The sequence below is a fragment of the Ciona robusta genome, chromosome 1 (assembly GCF_009617815.1).
Source record: "Ciona robusta chromosome 1, ASM961781v2".
NCBI classification, from domain to species: domain Eukaryota; kingdom Metazoa; phylum Chordata; class Ascidiacea; order Phlebobranchia; family Cionidae; genus Ciona; species Ciona robusta.
The window spans coordinates 6,273,427-6,295,477 of record NC_143235.1 but is presented as its reverse complement, the minus strand read 5'-3'; the positions used below and the strand labels follow the sequence as shown (position 1 = coordinate 6,295,477).

Here is a 22,051-nt window from a genome sequence, read left to right as displayed (position 1 = left end):
TACAGTCTTGTCCACCTCACTCCTTATCAACTTCCATAAGTATTCGCTGTTGCAAATGTGATGTTGCCAAGTTGCCAACTATTGTACGTCGCGACATAGCGTTTCTTATCTCTGTACATTTTTTTACACACAAATATATTGGGTGTCCAGCATGTGTGCTTTATGTGTATCCAACTGACTTGAAACTGTTAGTTTATCCGAATAATTGAAAGGATCAATCCTTTCTTTACATTTTTATATTGCCATTATACTTGTGAGTTTGAGATAAAATGAAGAGGAAATCTCAAGTGTGCACCCCAGCACCTTATCTCTTCATAGCAACCTGTTAATAAGTAGGGACCAGCTGGTTAAACCTCAATCATTCATTTCCGAATCATATGCTTGCAGAAGTTTAGTATTAATGCATCACTACCGACAATTTAAATGTTCCTCTTTGCGGGAATCGGGGCCATCAATCACCTGCAATTAAAATTATGAAAACACCTAAATCGAATAAAAGATTTCGAAATGACAACTTTAATAGCAACTTTGAATGGGAGTCGAAATATTTATTTATTAGTAAGTTAGCAACCCTTTTTAATTTGCACCTACATTTAAGGAAATCTTTAATAACTGATGAGTGATGTCTACAAATCTTGACTAGAAAATTATTTAAATGCAGCATGGTGGAATCAATGTCACCATAATCATCTTTTTCAGGTTTGTTTTGAGGTTTACTTGTATGATAGGATAAAAGTAATGGGCAGATCAAGATCCCGTGAACGTGATAAAAAAAGATCACGAACTCATCGCTCCCGTTCACGTGAAAGAAGAAGATCAAAAGAGAAGAAAACCAAAGATAAAAGACGATCACGGTCTAAAGAAAGAGATAAAAAAAGGTAAGATGTCATTTTTTTATCATTAAATTGGACATATAATATTCAACCATATATTTACTAAGTAGGAAAATTTGTACGGAAAAATGTAAGTTTTCCGAGTTTAATCAGTCTTACTGCAAAACCTTTGCTGTTCAGTCATAATTTTAATATGACGGCACAAAGATATTACTGTGACGCATCCCGCAAGCTGAAAAAATACAGTAATGGTTGCAAAGTGGAAGATAAACAAATTTTATTTTTATATTTTTTCAAAAATGATTATAATTATAATAGATTGTTTTTTTCCATTTTTGTAATGTCACTGAATTTATATAGTCAGTTGTGGCGACCCCATTTGGGGTCGCGACCTACGGGTTGAGGACCACCTGCCTAGCGTATATACAATGGCCATTGTAGGTGAATGTGTGCTTGCATAGGCGCCGATTTTTTTAAATTGCAGAAGAGGCCACGTTTATGATGACGTCATTCGTTTTGCAGAAATTAGGAAAATACGGTATACGCGAGTTTTTATCACTCGCGCCAAAACACGATTAAGCTGTAGCGATTGAGCGACCACCCCCTACAAAGCTATACTTTCCATGGCAGCAGTGACAATAACGACGACTATTAAAGTTTGCAAAAACTGCTGCCTATCGTTCATGCGGGTATGAAACTGGCAAAGTCACACAGTCAAACTCGTTCACTATTCTTTGAAGGACGTTGTTCGTACGATACGCACACGAACATTAATGATACCTCAAGAAACATCAATGCTGTTGATATATTTATAGGAAAAAGAAATTTTACCCACAAAAGTCAGTTTATTGACCCTTTCATAGCAGCCTTGTTGGGTCATGAGCTGTAAAATGATCAAAAATTGTTCTATTGGGTAGTTTTTGCGTCATGAAACGTATAGCAGGCTATGAAAAGACGTTACGAAACGTTTACTCTCGAAAGTCCCACAAACACAAAAATATTTTTATTCAAAATTAATAAGTTTCAAAAATTGTTAATATAGTATATGAGATGACGTGTAATGACGTCATTAAACAGAATACCGAATCCCGTAATAAGATTCGAATACAAAAGGATTCAAATCTCATGGATTCGAAATTCTGTAATGTGCATCCCTAGCTGTTGATTATTACGTAGGTCTTATTATTGTACAGATCTAATGTTTGTGGGTTTTTTAAATCATTAAAACTGTTTGTAGATCGTTTTTAAGCGATTCGCAACATAGGCTTTGCCTGTCAATAGTTACTTTCGATGACGTATTAATTTACGAGCAGCTAAAGATTGTTAAAAATATGTACCAAGCACCTATGTCTGCAAATGGCTGTTAAAGTACTTAATTGAATCCAAGGACATCCGCCACGCAAAAAGATTAAACCGTTAAGTTAAAGCTTTAATGTGTTTAATACAGACCAATGTATGTGTTATTTGTTTTATTTTGATACAGTCGATGTATAACCGTATTTGCAAAGGCGCTAGCCATATACTCATAGCAAGCTGTTTTAAGTATAAAACTAACGTATGTTCACTTTTCGTTAAAGTTTTAATAAACGGTCTCCACCGTAAATGTAGACTATTCAGTTTGCTTTCTCCTGAATTGCTGATAATGAACGCGTATTATGACGTCAATAATAATCGACGCATCAAATAATAATATGACGCAAATAATCAACGTTTGAATCGCTACTATGTCGAAACAAAGCATTATGCGTGGACGCGTGGTTGAGAAAAAACATTACGGAAAATGATCGTTGTTACGCCAATCGAGGGCGTAATAACTCAGTACGTTTGAATATATAGTTCTTTAGCTATTTGCGGGCTTAAAACGACTAGATCTTTTTAATTTTAAACGGATTTTATTAATAAAATGCAGTTATACGCAGCAGGTGCTGCACCGTCTGCATAATATCCAGAGTAGGCCGGCCTCGTCTGCACCATATAAAAACGGCGCCCATGTGTGCTTGCCTGGTGCCCCTCTTACTTAGTGGTCACTAATAGGTTGTCTAAGTCTAAGATGTCACCCATATGTAAAAACATAAAAAAACACCCACCGAAGTTACATCTAGGGTAACCGGTCAGCTGGCATGTGTAGTATGGGACATACAGCTGTGTTATAATGACTGTTGTTTTCGGGCCACATGGAGTAGAGTAAGTTACATTCATTCATATGATGGCAATGTATATATATCTATGTATATATATATTTGGAATAGCGTTTTTGGCTTTAAGCCAAAGATTTCTCGTGTGGTGCTGATCGTGGCCTGTGATCGCCTAAGCGTGTATATTTTTATAACAAACGCATAAGGAAAATTTCCGTTTTCCAATGGCAATTGGTTAGCCTTTGATAACACAACCATGAAGCCCTGCTGCGCATTACGGATTATTTTTAATTAACGTCAGCTGTTTTATTTAAATTACCGACCGTAAGAGTTGGGGCTGATTTAAAGGCTTTAACTGGCATAAAACACTTTGAAAACAAGATTATAACGTGTTGTCGTGTCGTAACATGTGTAATATATCACTATTCGTATTGGGACATAACATATGCAAATTCGCTAAGGTGATGCATTATGTGATATTGAGATAGGAACATACATGAAGTAATCATGGAACTAAACGTTATAAATTCTTCATGTTGTATATTTCAAAAGGTGATGCGTATTTCTTTCTATATTTAATAGAAAATCATTTTACCAGAGTTCATAAGTCACGTTCCCCTGAAACAAACACCAAGGTGAAAATTGAAGTTAAACAAGAGGAAGAGGTGGAAGATGAAAAAGAAGCTCCCAATAAAAAGGTGTTCAAACATTAATTATGGTAACAAAATGAGTTCTATATCTTCTGGCCAACGTTTTCTTCTTCAATAAAGAAAAGGAGCGGTAATTACCTTATAGACCATGACAATGGGGTCGACGATTAACACAACGGATGTATGACACCATTTTATACGTTCGACAATAGTCTCGATAAGATTCGTGCTGATATGTCTGCAGCGCTTTTGCAGCAAGTGACGTACAGGATCATTTACGCCCTAGAATAAACCATGGGAACGTCTATGCGACGGTTTACCGAACGTTTCACATGACAGGCAGCATAATTTATCTGCGGGAATCTTGTTTAATCAAATTTATTACTTAGGTTGTACCACTAAGTCTGGAGGAAATGCTGCTTAAAAAGAAAACTGAGGAAGCTGCTGCAGCAAAAGTAATATATACATTTTATTTTTTGTTTCTGTATTTGTTTATATATTGATTTGTGTTGAATGTTTTAAATGAAACCGATAATGAAGATGTATGATGGAAAGACGATTGGTGATGCAAGTTTGTGAAATTAAATTGTCATTATCTCAATTTTATTTTGCTGCAGAGCTGTTATGGACATTTTTTTGTGTTTCAGCCAAAATTTTTAACTAAAGCAGAGCGAGCTGCTGCTGCATTGGCTCGAAGACACGAACAAGTTGAACAACAAAAAAAGGAGATGGAAGAATTAAGACAGAAACAGCGAGAGATTTTTAACGAAGGAAAGAAGCAGCTTGGTGAGTGTATAAAAGTATATTATTCATGGGATGTGCCAAAGTCATAAAAGCTTGGGTTTGTTGTAGCCTGTAGCTATGGCCGAAATCAAATATTTAGCCATTTGTGCCAGAATCATATATGATGTTATCAGGACTTGTGGTAACTAGAGGTCGGTGTAAACGACATGAAGTAATGTGGGAAAATATTTTATCATAGAACACAGGCACCGTGCCACAAATATCAACAATTTCGCATCTTGAATGTGGCAATTTACCGTTGTCGAATAGCTAACGTCGCTCAGTTACTTTATATTGTTATATGTTTTTGACCGACTGTCACATATTGCTCTCAGCAACACAGTTGTTTGTGCTAGCTAAAAAAAACACATCACGGTTTTAACCCAAGTTTCCTGAACATTTTAAATGCTGTCTCTTTCAAATGTTATAATGATACAAAATTTCTTTCACTTTCAAATAAAGTCAAGTGTGAAAGTTTTTACTACATATAAGTGAACTTGTGATCATTTTCGGGAACACCTGTGGCTGTGTTGCAATATATACTTGCACTACTTTCCCCAAACACAGGTTGTTTGTCAGTGAGGGGCTGGTGGTGGTGTGTAATTAATATTACAGCCAAATACAAGTTCTTGGTGACTAAAACTAAATCGGTGTACACATGCTATTTTTATATTCGAACAACCATCAAAATTAAGATTGAAAATTATATTGAATACAATCAGTTTCCCAACTGCATTTTTGCCCGTATTTTATTTTAGTTACCATGTTCCACAAAGTGATGTTATGCTCTTTGGGTTCTAACAAAGACCAGGAATATGCTGCTGTTGTCACCACAGTTGTTGAAGTTGTGACACATGTAGTGTAACACAATATTTTTAAACTCCTGTCCACTGTCGCTAAAAACCTTTTGAGGTGTAGCAAATATAATAATTTATTGGGTCATAAAGTTTTAAGTTGAATAGGCCTCATTTTGAATATTAATCACAGAGGATCCCAGAGATCGAGAACGGAGGGAGAGAGAAGAAAGGAGAAAGAAACGAGTAACTGGGGGAAACTCATCGGAAGAGTTTAGAAGAATAGATAAAGATTCTGAAAAAGAATTGGAGGTAAATAAAGTATTTTAATTCTTTTATTATTCTCATGACATATTGTTCTTTAACCCTTTGGATGCGGTTTCAATTTCATAATATACAAACTTCCTAAAGCAGTTTTGCTCCACCTGGTGAAGTCTGGTCCCACTATGTATACAGTTTTTGTACAAGCAATAAATAAGAAATTCACAGTTTTCTCAACGAATGTCTCTGAGGAATAAAAAATATATTCTTAAGCAATAATATTCGTATATAAAATGTTTACTTTGTTAAGACTGTCATTTACAAAAGGTTTTTTAATTAGTTTAACAGGATGTGTTAAACTTTGTTGATATTGATTTATTTTAATTAGTTTAACAAAAATCTTTTTTGAATTTAGGCGATAAAAGATCGTTATCTTGGAGTTGTAAAGAAAAGAAAAAGAGTTCGACGTTTAAATGATCGGAAATTCGTGTTTGACTGGGATGCTGGAGATGATACTTCGGTTGATTATAATCCAATGTTAGATTTAACTTATCATTATATGATTTGTGGTCACACATCTAGTTATATGATTAAAGCGAGTAAATTTGACTATAGGTTAAGTTTTCAGTCAAAAATCCACATTTATCATCAGCTTATGAATGATCTAAATAATTTTGTTGATATTATCAAACCAAATAAGCTTTTTAGCTGGCTGGCAATCTATTCAAAAACAACTTTCTAATATTTTATTTTGATCATTTTTACCAAAAAACTTTTATTATTGAAAGAACAAGTTCTGACATCCAAAACATGATGGTGCTATCACTAAAATCAAAAAAAAAAAAAATTGGTATGAGCTTGAACACATGTATCGCCAAAGAGCAATGCCGGTCAATGAAAAATTTGTAAAAACTGATCTCGTCCCCAAACTGTTAATATTAAAACTGTAAACTTTTATGGCATAACTCGATGTTGCTTATTTTATTCTGGAGTGGTGGGGTGAAGTCATGAAAGTGATTTTAATCTCGGTGACTTGTTTCATGCACCTTGTGTCTGTATACGAGTCTCCATATATGTAGCTGTGTGGTGATTTTTAAAAGTATTTGGTTATGGCTGACTATTAAAAAAGCACGTTGGTTACACTTGGTTGAAGCAATGTCTTTTAAGTGTCTTACCTAAGGTCACATAGGCTGCCAATGATATTGTTGTCTAGCATCAAACACTAGTTGCTTTGATTTTAATGTGAACAGACTGCATACTTTTTCTTTTGCTCATTTTCTTTTACCCAACGAATTTAACTCGAATTCGCCTAAAATGGTATCACCAGTCTATTATTTGAACGAAATTCTAATTTTTAGATACAAAGAAAAACACCAAGTTCATTTATATGGACGAGGTTTTATCGCTGGTATTGATGTCAAGTCTCAGAAAAAGCAACAATCAGAATTTTATAATGAAATCATTGAGAAGCGAAGAACTGACCAGGAGAAAGAGCAGGAGAAGTAATCAGTTGGTTTTCATTTTTCATTGATTGTGACTATTTTATATACCATCTAAGTTATTGCATCACAGTCAGTTAAAAATATATTGAACTAATGGTTCTTAACTGCAGGTATTTTATTTGTTTTCTTAAACTCGTCAGTATCCTGTTCATATTTTTTTGTTACATTTTGCTATGTCTCTTGTTATTCTAATCTAGGAATTCTGTGATGAGTAAAGGATTTATGTTACTTTACTGATACAATTACCATTATGAATTCTAGTTGTAGGTTGAATATAAATCTTTAAAATGTTCGAAAACTTATAATCAAACCTCTTATTTAAATAGTTGATTTCACTTTCTTAATAAATTAAAGTTGTTTTGCCTTTGAGGAAACGACAAAAGAATTTACAAAAGAAGGAACGTAAACGTCTTTATGATGACCGACATTGGACTAAAAAAGACCTCGGTGAAATGCAAGAACGAGATTGGCGGATCTTTCGGTATTAAAAATGTTACTGGTTTAGAAATCCTTATATATACATGTTTAGCTTTTATCGATATTTCCAATTAGGGAAGATTACAACATCACGACTAAGGGAGGAAATATTCCTGATCCGATCCGAAATTGGAAGGAATGTGGTGATCTTCCTCCAGAGATTGTGGAAGTCATTCATAGGATCGGATACAAGGTGCAATTGTTGTACTAGCATGAAAATAAGTGAATACATTTCACTGAAACTTTTGTAACATAGCATAAATTTAATTCAAACAGGAATGCCCAACCTTTTTATTCAGATTATTACCCTGATAGCCTTTTTAAAAAAGTTGAGTCTGTTAAAAATTAAGATTAAAAATTACATTTTATATATAATATATATATTTTTATACAGAACCTTGTTTTTTGTAATTTTTTTTATTGGTATTGCTTATTGCATAAGAATGTGAATTTTTTGTTAAACCGTTTACAGTACAGTTTTAACCAGTTAACCGATACAAGTAAGGTCGCCGTTAAAAAAAACAAGCGTTATATACAATGTTCTATATTTAATACAGGATCCCACTCCAATTCAACGTCAAGCTATACCAATTGGATTTCTGAATCGCGATATTATAGGTGTTGCTGAAACCGGTTCGGGGAAAACTGCAGCATTCCTCATTCCCTTGCTAGCATGGATCACATCTCTGCCCAAGATTGAACGGTCGATCACTTAATACTTTATATAAACTAGGCGATTGGGCACATATATGCCCTCTTTACGTCTGTTGTATATAGGGTGAAGGGAATAAATTAAGCCTCCTATTCAAATTAAATTTGTTCACTGGTGCAAAAGCCTGGTAACATTGCATCAACCTTATCTCTCTTATTATAGTTGGACTTGTGATGAATTAAAAATAACTTGGTTGCACTATTTGTCGAAGAGGTGTTTGAAATTAAAAAAAAGTTTGAGAAACCTCATAAAAAGTAGTTTGGAAAACACAGTTTTAGATATTGTTTTGTTAAAAAATTTAAATGCATGATTATCAATTTGTGACTTTATTTAATCAAAGTTGTAAAACAGGTTAGAAGATGCTGATAAAGGTCCCTACGCATTAATTCTTGCTCCAACACGAGAACTTGCCCAGCAGATTGAGGAAGAAACTATTAAATTTGGGAAAGAATTGGGAATTAGAACTGTTGCTGTCATTGGGGGTCTTTCAAGAGAAGACCAAGGTTTTAAATTACGTATGGGCTGCGAGGTAAATGCCATATTGTTGTAATATTGTTATAACAAAGCCTAACAATTTGAAGGGGCATACCGAGAAAAAAATCAAAATTTGTAATAGTAATGCTTAAATGTAATCTAAAGCTACCAACAAAGTTTGAAAACACGAAAACAACTTAATAAAAAATGTCGGTTTTTCATGTTAAACATTAGGTTTGAAAAATTTCTGAATCAGCATAATTTGCTATGTAGCTAGGTTCAAACGAAAAATTTTAACATATTAAAGTTTACATTTTTTAATATGTTTCCTAAGAAGAAGCATTTGTTATACCTAATTCAAAATAAAATTTTATTTCTCTTTAGTAGTTCAGAAATTATTCAGTTGTTTTTTTATGGGAAATCCCATGTATTGTGGAAACAGTGAATTTATTTTTCACCAGCCGTTTTTTCATGCGATAATTTAAAAAAACTGTATACTGTATAGTTTTAGGAAAATTTGATGATACTTTAAGTCATATTTGCGCATATCTATCCATATACAAGTTTTCATTTTTCGTTGGTATGCCCCTTTAATACCCAAATTTTAAATTTAAAAAAAGAAATTGGAATTTGTATATTTGGTATGCAGCTAATCTTGACTCCATTAGTTGCCTTTTTCTCATTCACAAATTCATAAAATACTATCATTTCTATGTTGTTTTCTTCAACAAAAGAACAAAAAAGCACTATTGATGTCCAATAAACATAAATTATATAAATAAATGACAGGTTCAGCTTAGTGAGGACTAACTCTATACCATCTAAAAAAATGAATTTAGTTCCCCAAAAGTTATTTAGTGGTTATAATAAGAGTTACTTTTAAGGGTCTACTTTAAGTAGATGTGTATCACAAATTACTTTTTTTTCTTTTTTTAGTATTGGCGTGTGACACAAAACGTGTGGCAAATCCATAAAATATCGTCAACTTTTAAGTTCTTTAATCTGTCAAATGTCATTTGGTGAAAACCTTTGGTATTGAGACAGTTTTTAAGTTGCACGCTGTATTATAAAAACTTAAATAAAAACATTTGGAAGCATTTGTATCTACTAACATTTTCTGAGAACAGATTAAAGTTAAAAATCACACAACAGATAGTGATTGCCACACCAGGTCGGTTGATAGATGTGTTGGAGAATCGTTATATTGTACTCAGCCAATGCACATATGTTGTACTTGATGAAGCAGATCGAATGATTGACATGGGTTTTGAACCAGACGTGCAAAAGATATTAGGTGTGTATTATTAATTGGCATACGCATGTGATAAATCTGTTAGCTGTAAATTCTGTTCATCATATTATTAGTTTAAATTGTATATTGCATATTATTATAAAGTTCCAGGAAAGATAGTCAAACAAAAGGGTGTAGTTTTAATCAGTGAGCACGAAATATAATTAGCTTAAATTTAATAAAACCTAACTACCAAGGTCAATTGGTTCAAAAAACAAATCAGAAATAAACAATTACGGTCGTAATTTGTGGTTATGTAGGAATAGGTTCTAGGTTGAGTGCATTCTTTCACCCAGTAGGTATGTAATGTTAAAAGATAATATTAATCATATAGTAGGGTGAGACAAGGTGGGACATCTGTTCAGTATATTTTCTCATCCCATTTGGTGGTAAACAAAAAACATTCAAAGAATTATAAAACCGTCTTTCCCATCGTGCTATATGATGTTTACCTAAGAAATATGTTTCAATTTTGTTTAATCCTGTCCAAATATCCTGATCTTTAATTGTAATAGTTTGAAACAGGCGTCAATTGTTGTGTGGATTTCTTATCTCACTTCTTGGGTTAGACAGTATCGGTAGATCGTAGGACTGCAAATGGGGCCTAACCATTTATGTGTGGCGTGTGGGAACAGATTATAATGTCGACACTCCACAGAGTTCGATACAAATATTTTGTATTTATATTCTTTCAATAATAGATGGAAGGAGATTTTTTTACTTATTTTTTTTGCTGTAATGTAAACAAATTTGAAAGGTACTTATTACTGAGTTACTATTGCTAACAGGTTACTTACGCATTGAAGTTTACTTTTGCTTGCGAGTAGTGTAATCAATAATTCGTTGTAAATTAGGCAATTTTATAGTTTTATACAATATGATTTCTTTAGTTTTATGATGAAGAATGTATCAAGTACATTAAATAATTAATGTACAAAGTTCATTTTGGAATTAGCACTTTCAAACAAACAGATATTTAATTCTTAATTACTTACTCGGTAGTTAGGCGATTGTATGCACAGTATGGTTTATGAAACTATATTCGGTGTAAAATATTTTATAGAGTGCAATTGTTAAATTAAGGTGTAAAGTACATTTTGCATTTAGCGCTTCTTCTGATCAAACAGGAAAGTAATCGTTAATTACTTGCTAATTATGTGGTTTTAAATCTGGAAATATATTCTAAAACTTATGAATATATATTATGATTTAACTTCAATCGAGGGGTTAAGTAATAAATACCAGAATTAAGCATTGATTAAGACATTTGGAAAAAAAGTTCCTTTAGCAGTTAACAACAAAAACTTTAAAAATAAATCCTGAAAGGGGAAAAGATTTATACAATGTTAGCGTTTGGTACAGCTTGGCATTAACCATGTTTTTAATTTTTATTACCCTGATCTTGGTTTTTGTTTTGTTTAATGCAAAATTTCCATATCTTAAATGCAAAAAATTGTCATTAGATAATTTAATTGTTAAATAAAACAGATCATATGCCTGTGACCAATCAAAAGCCGGATGATGAGTCTATGGAAGACAAAATAATAATGAAATCGAATTTTCTCACAAAGCACAAGTATAGACAGGTTTGTAAGTTTGTGATTGTTCATAATTATCTATTTTAAAAAATTGTATTTTACCTTGCAGACAGTGATGTTTACAGCAACAATGCCAGTAGCTGTTGAACGACTTGCTCGTTCATATCTTCGCCGCCCAGCTATTGTTTATATTGGATCAGCAGGAAAACCAATTGAACGTGTCAAACAAATTGTTTACCTTGTTAAAGAAAATGAAAAACGGTATTGTAGTGTTTTGGTAGATTTTCATCGTATGAATGAATGTAATTGCTTTATCCTTGTGTGGCCAGAAAACAACAGTCTTCATAACACGGGTGTTCTGTTTCATAAACCCCTCTTCTGCTAATGGGTTACATGTATGTTAAGTTTCCTTATATGGGTATTTTTCTTCAGCAAGAAGCTACTTGGTTTACTGGAAAAAGGTATTACACCTCCGGTGATAGTTTTTGTCAATCAGAAAAAGGGGTGCGATGTGTTAGCCAAGTCCTTGGAAAAAATGGGGGTAAGTGTTAATTTCTCTCTTCTAGTATGATGAGGGCGATACAGTTTTATAGTATCAAATTTTGATATATTTATTATTTCTATATTTTTGAAACAATAAGTTTATATTGATTTACACTTACAGTACAACTCAACCACTCTGCATGGAGGAAAAGGTCAAGAACACAGAGAATTAGCTCTAAGCGGATTAAAAAATGGAAGCAAAGACATATTGGTGGCAACTGATGTTGCCGGGCGAGGAATTGATATTCAAGATGTCACACTTATCATAAATTTTGACATGGCAAAGAACATTGAAGGTGCTTTTTGTTATCACGTTTTTCATATGCAGTTGAATATAAAAACCTTGTTAACTCGAAGTAGTTTACAGAAGTTTAATCTAAGGCTATATAGTAGTAGTCATGCTGCAGTTAAGTTTCCTGTAAAACACTGTATAATACAAGTACAACGCCTAGGAATATTCATAATCTAAATTGAAAATTATAATCCTCGTACAGACTATACTCATCGGATTGGGCGAACGGGAAGAGCAGGAAAGACTGGAACTGCAGTAACATTCCTTACTCAAAGTGATTCAGCTGTTTTCTATGATTTACGCCAAGCATTAATTGAAAGCCCGGTCTCTTCGTGCCCACCTGAGCTTGATCGACATCCAGAAGCTCAACATAAGCCAGGAACAATTCTTACAAAAAAACGGAGAGAAGAAACAATTTTTGCCTAGCAAACCAGATCTGAAAATCATCCTCAAACTTCTGCTTTTATGTAGTGTTTAAAATGCCTGCCATTGTGGCCATTTAGTAAAATTGAAATGTATATTATTGGAATTGTGAAATTTAATTGTTTAAGATACATAACGAATCTAACTTACGAAACCGGCAACAACAGTAGTTATAGCATGGTCGTTTAGTTGTGAATTATCACATATGGCATATGCAATGGCTGATAAACCATAACGTTTAGAGTTTTTTACTATGATTCTTTGTGGGTGAGGTCCTTGTGAAGTACCGCTCCATTCGGATTCCAACTACAACACAGTCCAACCAACTACATCTCCAACCCTCGTGTCACTCATAAACTACCACACTTTCCAACTTTGTGTATGATTTTCCCTTTAATATTGCTTATAGTTTGGACAACCCATTAGAGATCGAGAAGTTAGAGAAATGTCTGTTATGTGTCTTGCCCAAGGACACATACACAGATCAGTATTAATTTCGCCGTCAAGCATCAAACCGGGTATCCTTTAGTTAAGATGCAAGCGCCTAAACCTATGAGCCATGGCGCCGGAACAATAAAAGAGGTTAGTTAAGGGTGGCTAATACCATGTGATCGCATGACCAAGAAGATTATAGATATTATAGCGACCGTTTAAGGTAACTTCTACTGGTGTTATTAACCAAAATTTGGGCACTGTACTATCAAAGTATATATACTAATAGTATATATGCTTTGGTACTATGTAGAATAGATTCTAGACCCAGCGGTAGCCTACCAATGTCGCAGAAATCTGGTTTCCATCGGTTCCCGCGCATGCGCAAATTTAGCGAAACTTACATTTTATCAGGAATATAGAAAACGGGTTCCAACTAAAATAACAATTCTTGAATGCGACGCGTTTTGTTTGTTTCACAGAATTTAAGATATATCTTTTAATTTCTATATAAAAAGTTTTTTTAACATTCAAATATTCTTCAAGACACTATTACCCTTTTTGCATGGTCACTTTTATGCGCGTAAATACTCGCATATTTACTCGCAAAAACAAAGTTAACACGCATAACGTCATATGCGTGTCATCTACTGCAGTTTCACTTTTAAGAGCCTAATCACTTTCGGGTTATATTTTTACAGTTTTTAGCTGGTAATAGCCCCATAAAGCATCAAAACCTGTTTTATAAACTAGATTTAACAATATTGCGCTAAAATAAGCTAACTTAATGTTGATACGCGCATAAACCAATCACCATGCAAAATAACGCGGTAAGCGGGTTATCATATGACGAGCTAATTCGAATCGCTATTCGCATTAACTTTTTACCATGCAAAAAGGGTTTATGACGTATGACCAGTGACTGCACATTTTTCGTCACATTTTCTGTGACGTCACACTTTTCGTGACGTCATGTTTTCCGTGACGTCACATTTTTGATGACGTCACATTTTTGGTGACGTCACACTTTTCGTGACGTCATAATTTTCTGTGACGTCACATTTTTGGTGACGTCACATCATTGGTGACGTCACACTTTTCGTGACGTCATAATTTTCCGTGACGTCACATTTTTCGTGACGTCACATTTTTGATGACGTCACATTTTTCGTGACGTCATAATTTTCCGTGACGTCACATTTTTTGTGACGTCACATTTTTCGTGACGTCATATTTTTCATGACGTCACATTTTTGATGACGTCACATTTTTGGTGACGTCACACTTTTCGTGACGTCATAATTTTCTGTGACGTCACATTTTTTATGACGTCACATTTTTCGTGACGTCATACTTTTCGTGACGTCACATTTTTGGTGACGTCGTGACGTCATAATTTTCTGTGACGTCACATTTTTGATGACGTCACATTTTACGTGACGTCATACTTTTCGTGACGTCACATTTTTGGTGACGTCATATTTTCCGTGACGTCATACTTTTCGTGACGTCACAAATTTGATGACGTCACAATTTTGCTGACGTCACATTTTTCGTGACGTCACAATTTTGCTGACGTCACATTTTTCGTGACGTCACAATTTTGCTGACGTCACATTTTTGGTGACGTCACATTTTCATACTTTTCGTGACGTCACATTTTTGGTGACGTCGTGACGTCACATTTTTGATGACGTCACATTTTCCGTGACGTCATACTTTTCGTGACGTCACAAATTTGATGACGTCACAATTTTGCTGACGTCACATTTTTCGTGACGTCACAATTTTGCTGACGTCACATTTTTCGTGACGTCACAATTTTGCTGACGTCACATTTTTGGTGACGTCACATTTTCTGTGACGTCACAATTTTGCCGACGTCACATTTTTCGTGACGTCATAATTTTGGTGACGTATAATCCGTGACGTCACATTTTGCTGACCTCATATTTTGTGACGTCACGTTTTTCGTGACGTTATATTTTCCAAAACGCTGACCTCATATTTTGCTGACGTCACGTTTTTCGTGACGTTATATTTTCCAAAACGTCATATTATCCGTGATGTCACATTATCCGTGACGTCACATTTTTCGTGACGTCATATTTTTCGTGACGTCACATTTTTCGTGACGTCACGTTTTATTTTTGCCCCGCTGGCAATTCTGCGATCGAGTATTGCGCTGTTTATGTTTCGTTTGGTCTGGTTAGAAAATCGTTTACAACTTAGTTTGGACGTTAGAGCACTTTTGCCAGCTTACATCGTGAAATGAGGTATAGGTACTTACTACAAAGCACTGTAGAAATTGAACTACGGATTACTCGATGACCATTATTGGTTGTGTTTATAGCGGTAAGCATTAACTTATTACGAGTTCGTAAACAAAGCCACTTTAATGGAACGATATACCAATGTTTACGTACTTTCACTTTGTAGCACTAGCAGGCAAGTAAAATGTTTGACTACCTACATAGGTTAACGCAGTTAGTTAAAGTCTGGATCACGCTTATAAAAGTTGGTTTTAAATGAAAATTTACACTATCAGTGGTATTTTTTTGTGAAAAAACAATTAGTTTGGCCAAAAAAACGTTTTTAAAAGTACCAAAAAATCCGTCCATTAATGCGTCACTCGCGGTCACTATGACGTAAATTACGTCACAATCTGTTCTAATCGATCAGCTGATTTAGGCTTTGCTAGCAGAAAATGAATTTATGTTTGCAGCAAAACATAGTGTTCTTTGTTACTTTTAAATTAAGAAGTATGCGTAGGTATTGCCGTGGCCTGACTTTAGTTTAAAATGAATGTGTTTTTTTTAATTGTTTGTAAGTGTATTTATACAGTATTAGGCTATTTAAATTTGTCAATTAACAATAATGTAAAAGTGTGTGATGTATAGTCAGGTAAAAGTATTTTATCTGAAGAAGTGACATAAGTGAAGATCCTAGTCCACTAGCAATAGGTATTGAGCCTTTCCTGCTTGAACCTGTACTTCCAGCAAGTGTTGGGGAAGTAGACAGGCCAAGTTTATCTACCATGGAAAACAAGTGACGCTGAGCAAATCAAAAATACAATTTGGTGGGTTGACCATGGCCTACTAAAGATATCTTTAGTAGGCCATGAGTTGACTAAAAGCATGTAATAAAAAAATGTGACATTTAATAAGTCTGTTGGGTAAAGTGTTGCACTGTCTTTTTTCCTGAATTCGCTGAAATTTGTGTAAACAAATGTGTTGCAAATGTGATATTCTTGACTGAGACCCGAGCATGGAGTACATATTTAGCAAAATCAATTTTCACTAATATAGTATTTATTGTTGGCCTTCGTACTTCGCCATGCCCTCATACCAAAAAGATGGTCAATCACATGTTTATGGCGTTTAATTTGTTTAAACAGTAGCGCTTCACAGCTGATCAGAACTTTGTTCGATAGTTACGGGAATGACTGGAAAAGAAAAACAGAAAGGTTCCATCAGTACTGATCAAAAGTATAAGCGAACAACATTATAGTGACAGTTCAACAACATTTGCAAGAAATTTTCATCATTCAGTTTTGAATTTTTTAATGCTCGCTAAATCATAAGCCAGTGATTTTTTTAGTGTGCGTGTGCGAACGATCAAACCAAAGCTAGTATAGACCAAGTTAGGAAACGGCGCTCGTGTCCGCCATTACGGAGCCACAGAGCGTGAATCGCCTATACAAATGCATGGTCGGCATGTGCTCATTTAGTTCTTGTAAGCGATACAAAGCTAGAAAACATATCTAGCGGTTGTTTCAACATTTAAAATATAATTTCTAATATAAATCTTGTTATATAATATTAAACCTAGGAATTAATGTAAAGTAAATTAATATTTTGACTGGTTTTCGGCGTACAGTGTGGTTTAACAGGGTACTTTACGTTGGCGATTAAGACTAACAGCAATCAGCTTAGTTTACATATATTTGATCATACCTACGAATCTACAGAACCATTCTTTACTACATGTATAATCCAACATGAGTGGACATGCAGCTCCAAACTGCTTAAATACTAGCAGATAAGGTGTTCGCGTTTTCCGATTTCATAAAGACCCGTAACTTACTAATTCAAGCAGACGACAAAAAATAGTAACTCAGTATTGTTTTCCTCAATGTCACTTCGATATTAGGCAAATTTTACAAAGATACCTTAAGTTTCGTTGCCGGGTATACGTGTTAAGTTTGTGAGCCAAAAAGTAAAATCACGACAATTTACATGCAAAACTGCAGCTAGATACACCAGTTTATGGTAATGTTATGCGTTTTTCTTTTTGTTTGTATTTTTATATTTTAAACATGTTCTTTTATGTTTTTGGCTATAGTAAACTTGTTTTTTTACTCTTTAATCGATTGAGTGTTCAATAAAAGTTAATTATTTTTGTGAGGTTTATTATTGTGATAAGATATAACATTAGTAGAAAGGCATTTTTACGCGCAGAAGTGTTTGGTTTTAAAAAAATCGCAATATTTAAACGAAAAACAGCACCCAGCAATGATAAAATGGTATGCCGTGGGCTCCGTAATGGTGGCGACTATGACGTCATGGACGCGAGACAATGGATAACAAGACTCGTTGTTTTACAATCCGTTTCCTAACTTGGTCTATACTAACTTTGGATTAAACTAGTTTCATAGATTCATAAAACAACCTTGAATATTTCGTACAGTTGTTTTTATGATTTTGTCTCATAAAACTATAGTTTTAGTTTTGTAAAAAAAACCTGAGATATAAACATGAAGAAAATAGGCAGGGGTCAATATGACTTTAATGTAAAAACAACAACAAAAAATATCGGTTTACCGTTATATATGAAGTTTACATGACAAAGAAACTAGCACAGCCTGTTAAAGTCGGTAGGTTATACGTAAATAACACGAAATAATATTGTACGCTTTGAAAATTAAGTCTAAACATTCTTTTTCTTGCTCTACTGCTATAGTTTTTAACATGTTACCTACACATTATATTATTATACAAATTACAATAGTAAACGGGAACGACCTGCGAAAGAGACAGAGTGTATCAACTCTCTCTTTTACCGACACTGGAGATGCGCGTTCTTTTTCTTTTTTATATCTGTGGTCGGAGCCAAGTCGGAGCGAATATAAAACGACAACGTCATTTCCATTACTCAATGCCTCTGCGACTCTGACACAAATGCGAGAGTCCACTCCTAAACTCGTTATTTTATACTAGTGGCCTTTCTCTCGTTTGTAGTTATAATTCAGGTCTCTTGTTATGCATGTTATGTGCGACAACCACTGAGCTGTATATAGTAATACATGTAATTTATTATATGACATTGATATCTATGGCGACAACGAACTATCTGTCATCACCACAGAAATAAAAAAAGAGTAGAACGCGCAACTGCCCAAAACCGTGATATATTCTTTTTCCATTCACGTGACCGCAAACTCCGTCCCCATTTCGCTTGGTCTCCATTGTAAAAAATAGGCACACAGTGGTTTTAGTTGTTTATTTCAAAAACCATACCAGCTATTCAAGTTTATTAGGCCAGTTAGTTATTTGGTAGGTTAACGCTTACTGTTTATCGCAAAAAAATATATATAGAAAAATATATATACTTGGAATGTTGGAAAAAGTTATTTTCCCCATAACTGTAAATCAGAGTCCGTATATAAACATGTTTATATACGGACTCTGCTGTAAATAAAGTCTAAAAACGAAAAAAAACTACATAAAAGGCCCTGGCTTCCATTGACTACAATAGTAAACGGGAACGACTCGCGAAAAAGAGAGAGTGTATCAGCTCTCTCGTTTACCGACATTAGAGATGCGTGTTGCCGCGTTCTACTCTTTTTATTTTTGTGGTCATCACTGCCTTCTCATATGCCACAGAAATCACAGAAAAATAACCCACCGATTTTGTCAGAATGTTAATTATTGAATGAGGGGCGAACGTGACTTCGTTTATGTTGAAAATGGTGTCTTATAAACACCGAAAATATTAAATATAAGCACAAGCCTCAATCTCTGACGCGAGGATTCTTTACTAGTTCAAATTATTGTATTACAGAAAGATGATTACATGGCAAATGTCGATTATTTTGTAATTTTTTACCTGTTTCTGTAATCGAAGACAGACTAATGTGCTGCCATGGCGGATCAAGTATCCAAAATCCACACATGTCAAGTCTGTAATACTCCAGAACAACTTCGCACTTGTTCAGAATGTCGTACTGTATGGTACTGCAGCAGGGAACATCAGCGCAGTGATTGGAAAGTTCATAAAACCAATTGCAAAATGAGTGTGACTCACAGGAAAGAAAATACTAATCTAATTGCCGAAAAAATTGCGGAAGAGACCGGAAGGTTACAAATTGGAAAAAGTATAATATTTGGTTCTTTTTACAAACTATTATTAAACGGCATGAAAATAGGCTTAAAACATTGCAAAAAAGCTTACACAAACATAAACCTCTATTAAAAAATATTTGTGCCCAAACAAAAGACGATTGGTCCCATCTGGACCAAATGCCAAACTTTCTATTTCAAAACAATTAATAAAATATTTGTACTTAATACAGCAAAACTTCCAAACAATCCTCAATGGGGAGCAGCAAATTCTGTTACAATGGAAACATTCAGTAATGATGAAATAACAGAGAAGGATATGCAGATGAGTAATAATATATGGAAATCTATGCAACAGCATGGCTTGTGTATGCTCGATAAGTTTTTGCCAGAGGAGCAAGCAGAGCAGGTTGTGTCAGCTGTTTTATTTTGTGTCATTAGTTATTTCTTCGTTCTGCACATTACATCTTTCACTATACACATTTTAAATAAAAATGTACAAAAAAAGTTTTTACTGTATTATGTATGGTTTTTCTGTAATAATTTTATTAGATCCAGTTGATTGCATATTTCATAGGCTTTAACTTAATGCATTTCTCATTTCTGCTAATTTGACCACATTTGTCTTCCTAACTTAACAAAATATTAAATGATGTACGGAACTTGTTATTCCAAATCTCAACTATTTAAATGTTTAATATATTTCCCAGGTTTTATCTGATGTGACTCAGTTATATCGCTCAAAGGATTGCTTTAGCGACGGAGAAATTGTGAAGCAAGGAAGTAATCTTGGACCTGAGCGTGTTAGAGGCGACCGCGTTAAATGGATTGATGAAACTTTCCAAGAATGTAAAGCTATTCAATTTGTAACAAGGAAATTAGATAAGATGGTACATTTATGCAGTACATTAGGTCACTGCAGAATTGTGTCAAGAACAAAGGTTTGATTTGTTTTTGGAATTTTTATAAGTTGAAATGCAGCTTAGTAATGTTGTTATTTTTTGTAGCCCATGGTTGCTTGCTACCCCGGTAATGGAACTTTCTACAAATGTCATATAGACAATCCAGCTGAGGATGGCCGCTGTATCACATGCCTGTATTATCTTAACAAAAATTGGAATGCCAAGGTTAGAAGTTCTAGTTCATGCTTTTCAATAAATACATTTTTCATTTCGTATCTTAGTATCCGACCATGTATTAGCCTATATTTCCACTCAATAAATTAACTTCCACAATCAAATCTCAATTTATCAATGTCTTAGGAAAATGGTGGAGAGCTATGTTTGTATCCAAAAGGAACGAAGAGAAAAATATTGTGTGAACCACAATTTAATCGTTTGATGATGTTTTTCTCCAATGATAGAAATCCCCACGAAGTACTGCCAGCTTATAAAGAAAGGTTAAGTTTAAATTTGTATATGTAATTATATATTGTGATTTGTGGCTGACTGACTGTATTGCTTTGAAATACCACTTCTATCTCATGCAAGTTTTTCACTCACCAACCTGACCATCGACCTTTGCTATTTGCCACATTTTAACACACATTGTCTAAAGGTCATGTTTGGGTAAAGCTTGGGTATCAAAACCAATTATATAAATCATATATCTCTGTATGTCTTGCACCTAACATTAATTAAAAAATTGCCAATAAAACTTTTACAGCACATATTTTTTATTCTGCCTTATTGAAAGAGTTGTTTACCAGGTTTGCAATCACATGCTGGTATTTTGATCACGATGAAAGACTTAAAGCCTTAGCTCAGTGGGCGCAGAAGCAGAACTCTTTAGTGAAAACTTAACACCAACTTTATCAACAAAAATCAAACCATAAAACTACAAGTCGGTATTATTATGTGATATATGTCACATAAGATCAGATGATTTATTGATTTTATTTAAATATTAACTTAATTGTGTGATTTTATACAAACCATTGTCTATGTATAAATTCTTGAACCCCAACTCTGATATTTTTCATACCACACAACAGAGGTTTGTTATTTGTGTTTCATTACTATATGGTTATTTTTACTGTTGAATTAAGGTGCAACTTGTCTTTCTTTTACAAATGCATCACCTTAAACAGTTTTATTTTGCTATTGTTATTTAATTATTTCGCTTTAATTTATTGCTTTGTATTAAAAATGTGGATGTGTACTATCAAATTCTGGGATGTAGCGAGGAAGTATAAACATTCGCGGTTTAGCTTATTAGATAGCTTGTAGTTTCACGTACACCACTCCGGTATCGTTTGCCGGTGTCGTGATATATTCGTTCTGATTGATATATAGTAGGGTGGGGGAAGATAGGACACCTTTAATACATAATATCCAAATAGCCTGATCGTGTTTTAAACAATTAACAACGGTCTGTGGAAGTCGTGGGAATACGGTTTTATAATTCATTGAATGTTCTTTGTTTACTACCAAAGGGAAAGAGAAAACTAAACGAAAAGGTGTCTCATCTCCCCATACTATATTTCTACCGGGCGCTATTGCGCATGCCCCGAGACGCTGTCGGAACGAATACAATGACCACCCGAATACAATGGTACAAATTTATGAATA

General features: G+C 34.2%; 2 protein-coding genes across 2 annotated transcripts; both read left to right on the top strand.

The window, feature by feature from the left end:
- Positions 1 to 405: 405 nt before the first annotated feature.
- LOC149741845 (putative ATP-dependent RNA helicase DDX23) lies at positions 406 to 13,081 on the top strand. Its single transcript, XM_089894045.1, has 18 exons — positions 406 to 558; positions 700 to 878; positions 3,567 to 3,666; positions 4,008 to 4,073; positions 4,266 to 4,404; positions 5,389 to 5,507; positions 5,872 to 5,993; positions 6,815 to 6,958; positions 7,329 to 7,439; positions 7,511 to 7,628; positions 7,993 to 8,138; positions 8,499 to 8,676; positions 9,774 to 9,915; positions 11,401 to 11,498; positions 11,560 to 11,711; positions 11,883 to 11,991; positions 12,115 to 12,289; positions 12,488 to 13,081. Exons 1-18 carry the CDS (start codon positions 508 to 510, stop codon positions 12,709 to 12,711), a joined length of 2,373 nt encoding a protein of 790 aa, XP_089750171.1. The 5' UTR covers positions 406 to 507; the 3' UTR covers positions 12,712 to 13,081.
- A 6,060-nt stretch (positions 13,082 to 19,141) lies between these two features.
- LOC149741844 (prolyl hydroxylase EGLN3-like) lies at positions 19,142 to 21,649 on the top strand. The gene is made up of 6 exons (XM_089892632.1): positions 19,142 to 19,516; positions 19,715 to 19,890; positions 20,192 to 20,422; positions 20,489 to 20,608; positions 20,744 to 20,880; positions 21,190 to 21,649. The coding sequence occupies exons 1-6, from the start codon at positions 19,285 to 19,287 to the stop codon at positions 21,281 to 21,283; spliced, it is 990 nt and encodes a 329-aa protein (XP_089748758.1). The 5' UTR covers positions 19,142 to 19,284; the 3' UTR covers positions 21,284 to 21,649.
- Positions 21,650 to 22,051: the final 402 nt, after the last annotated feature.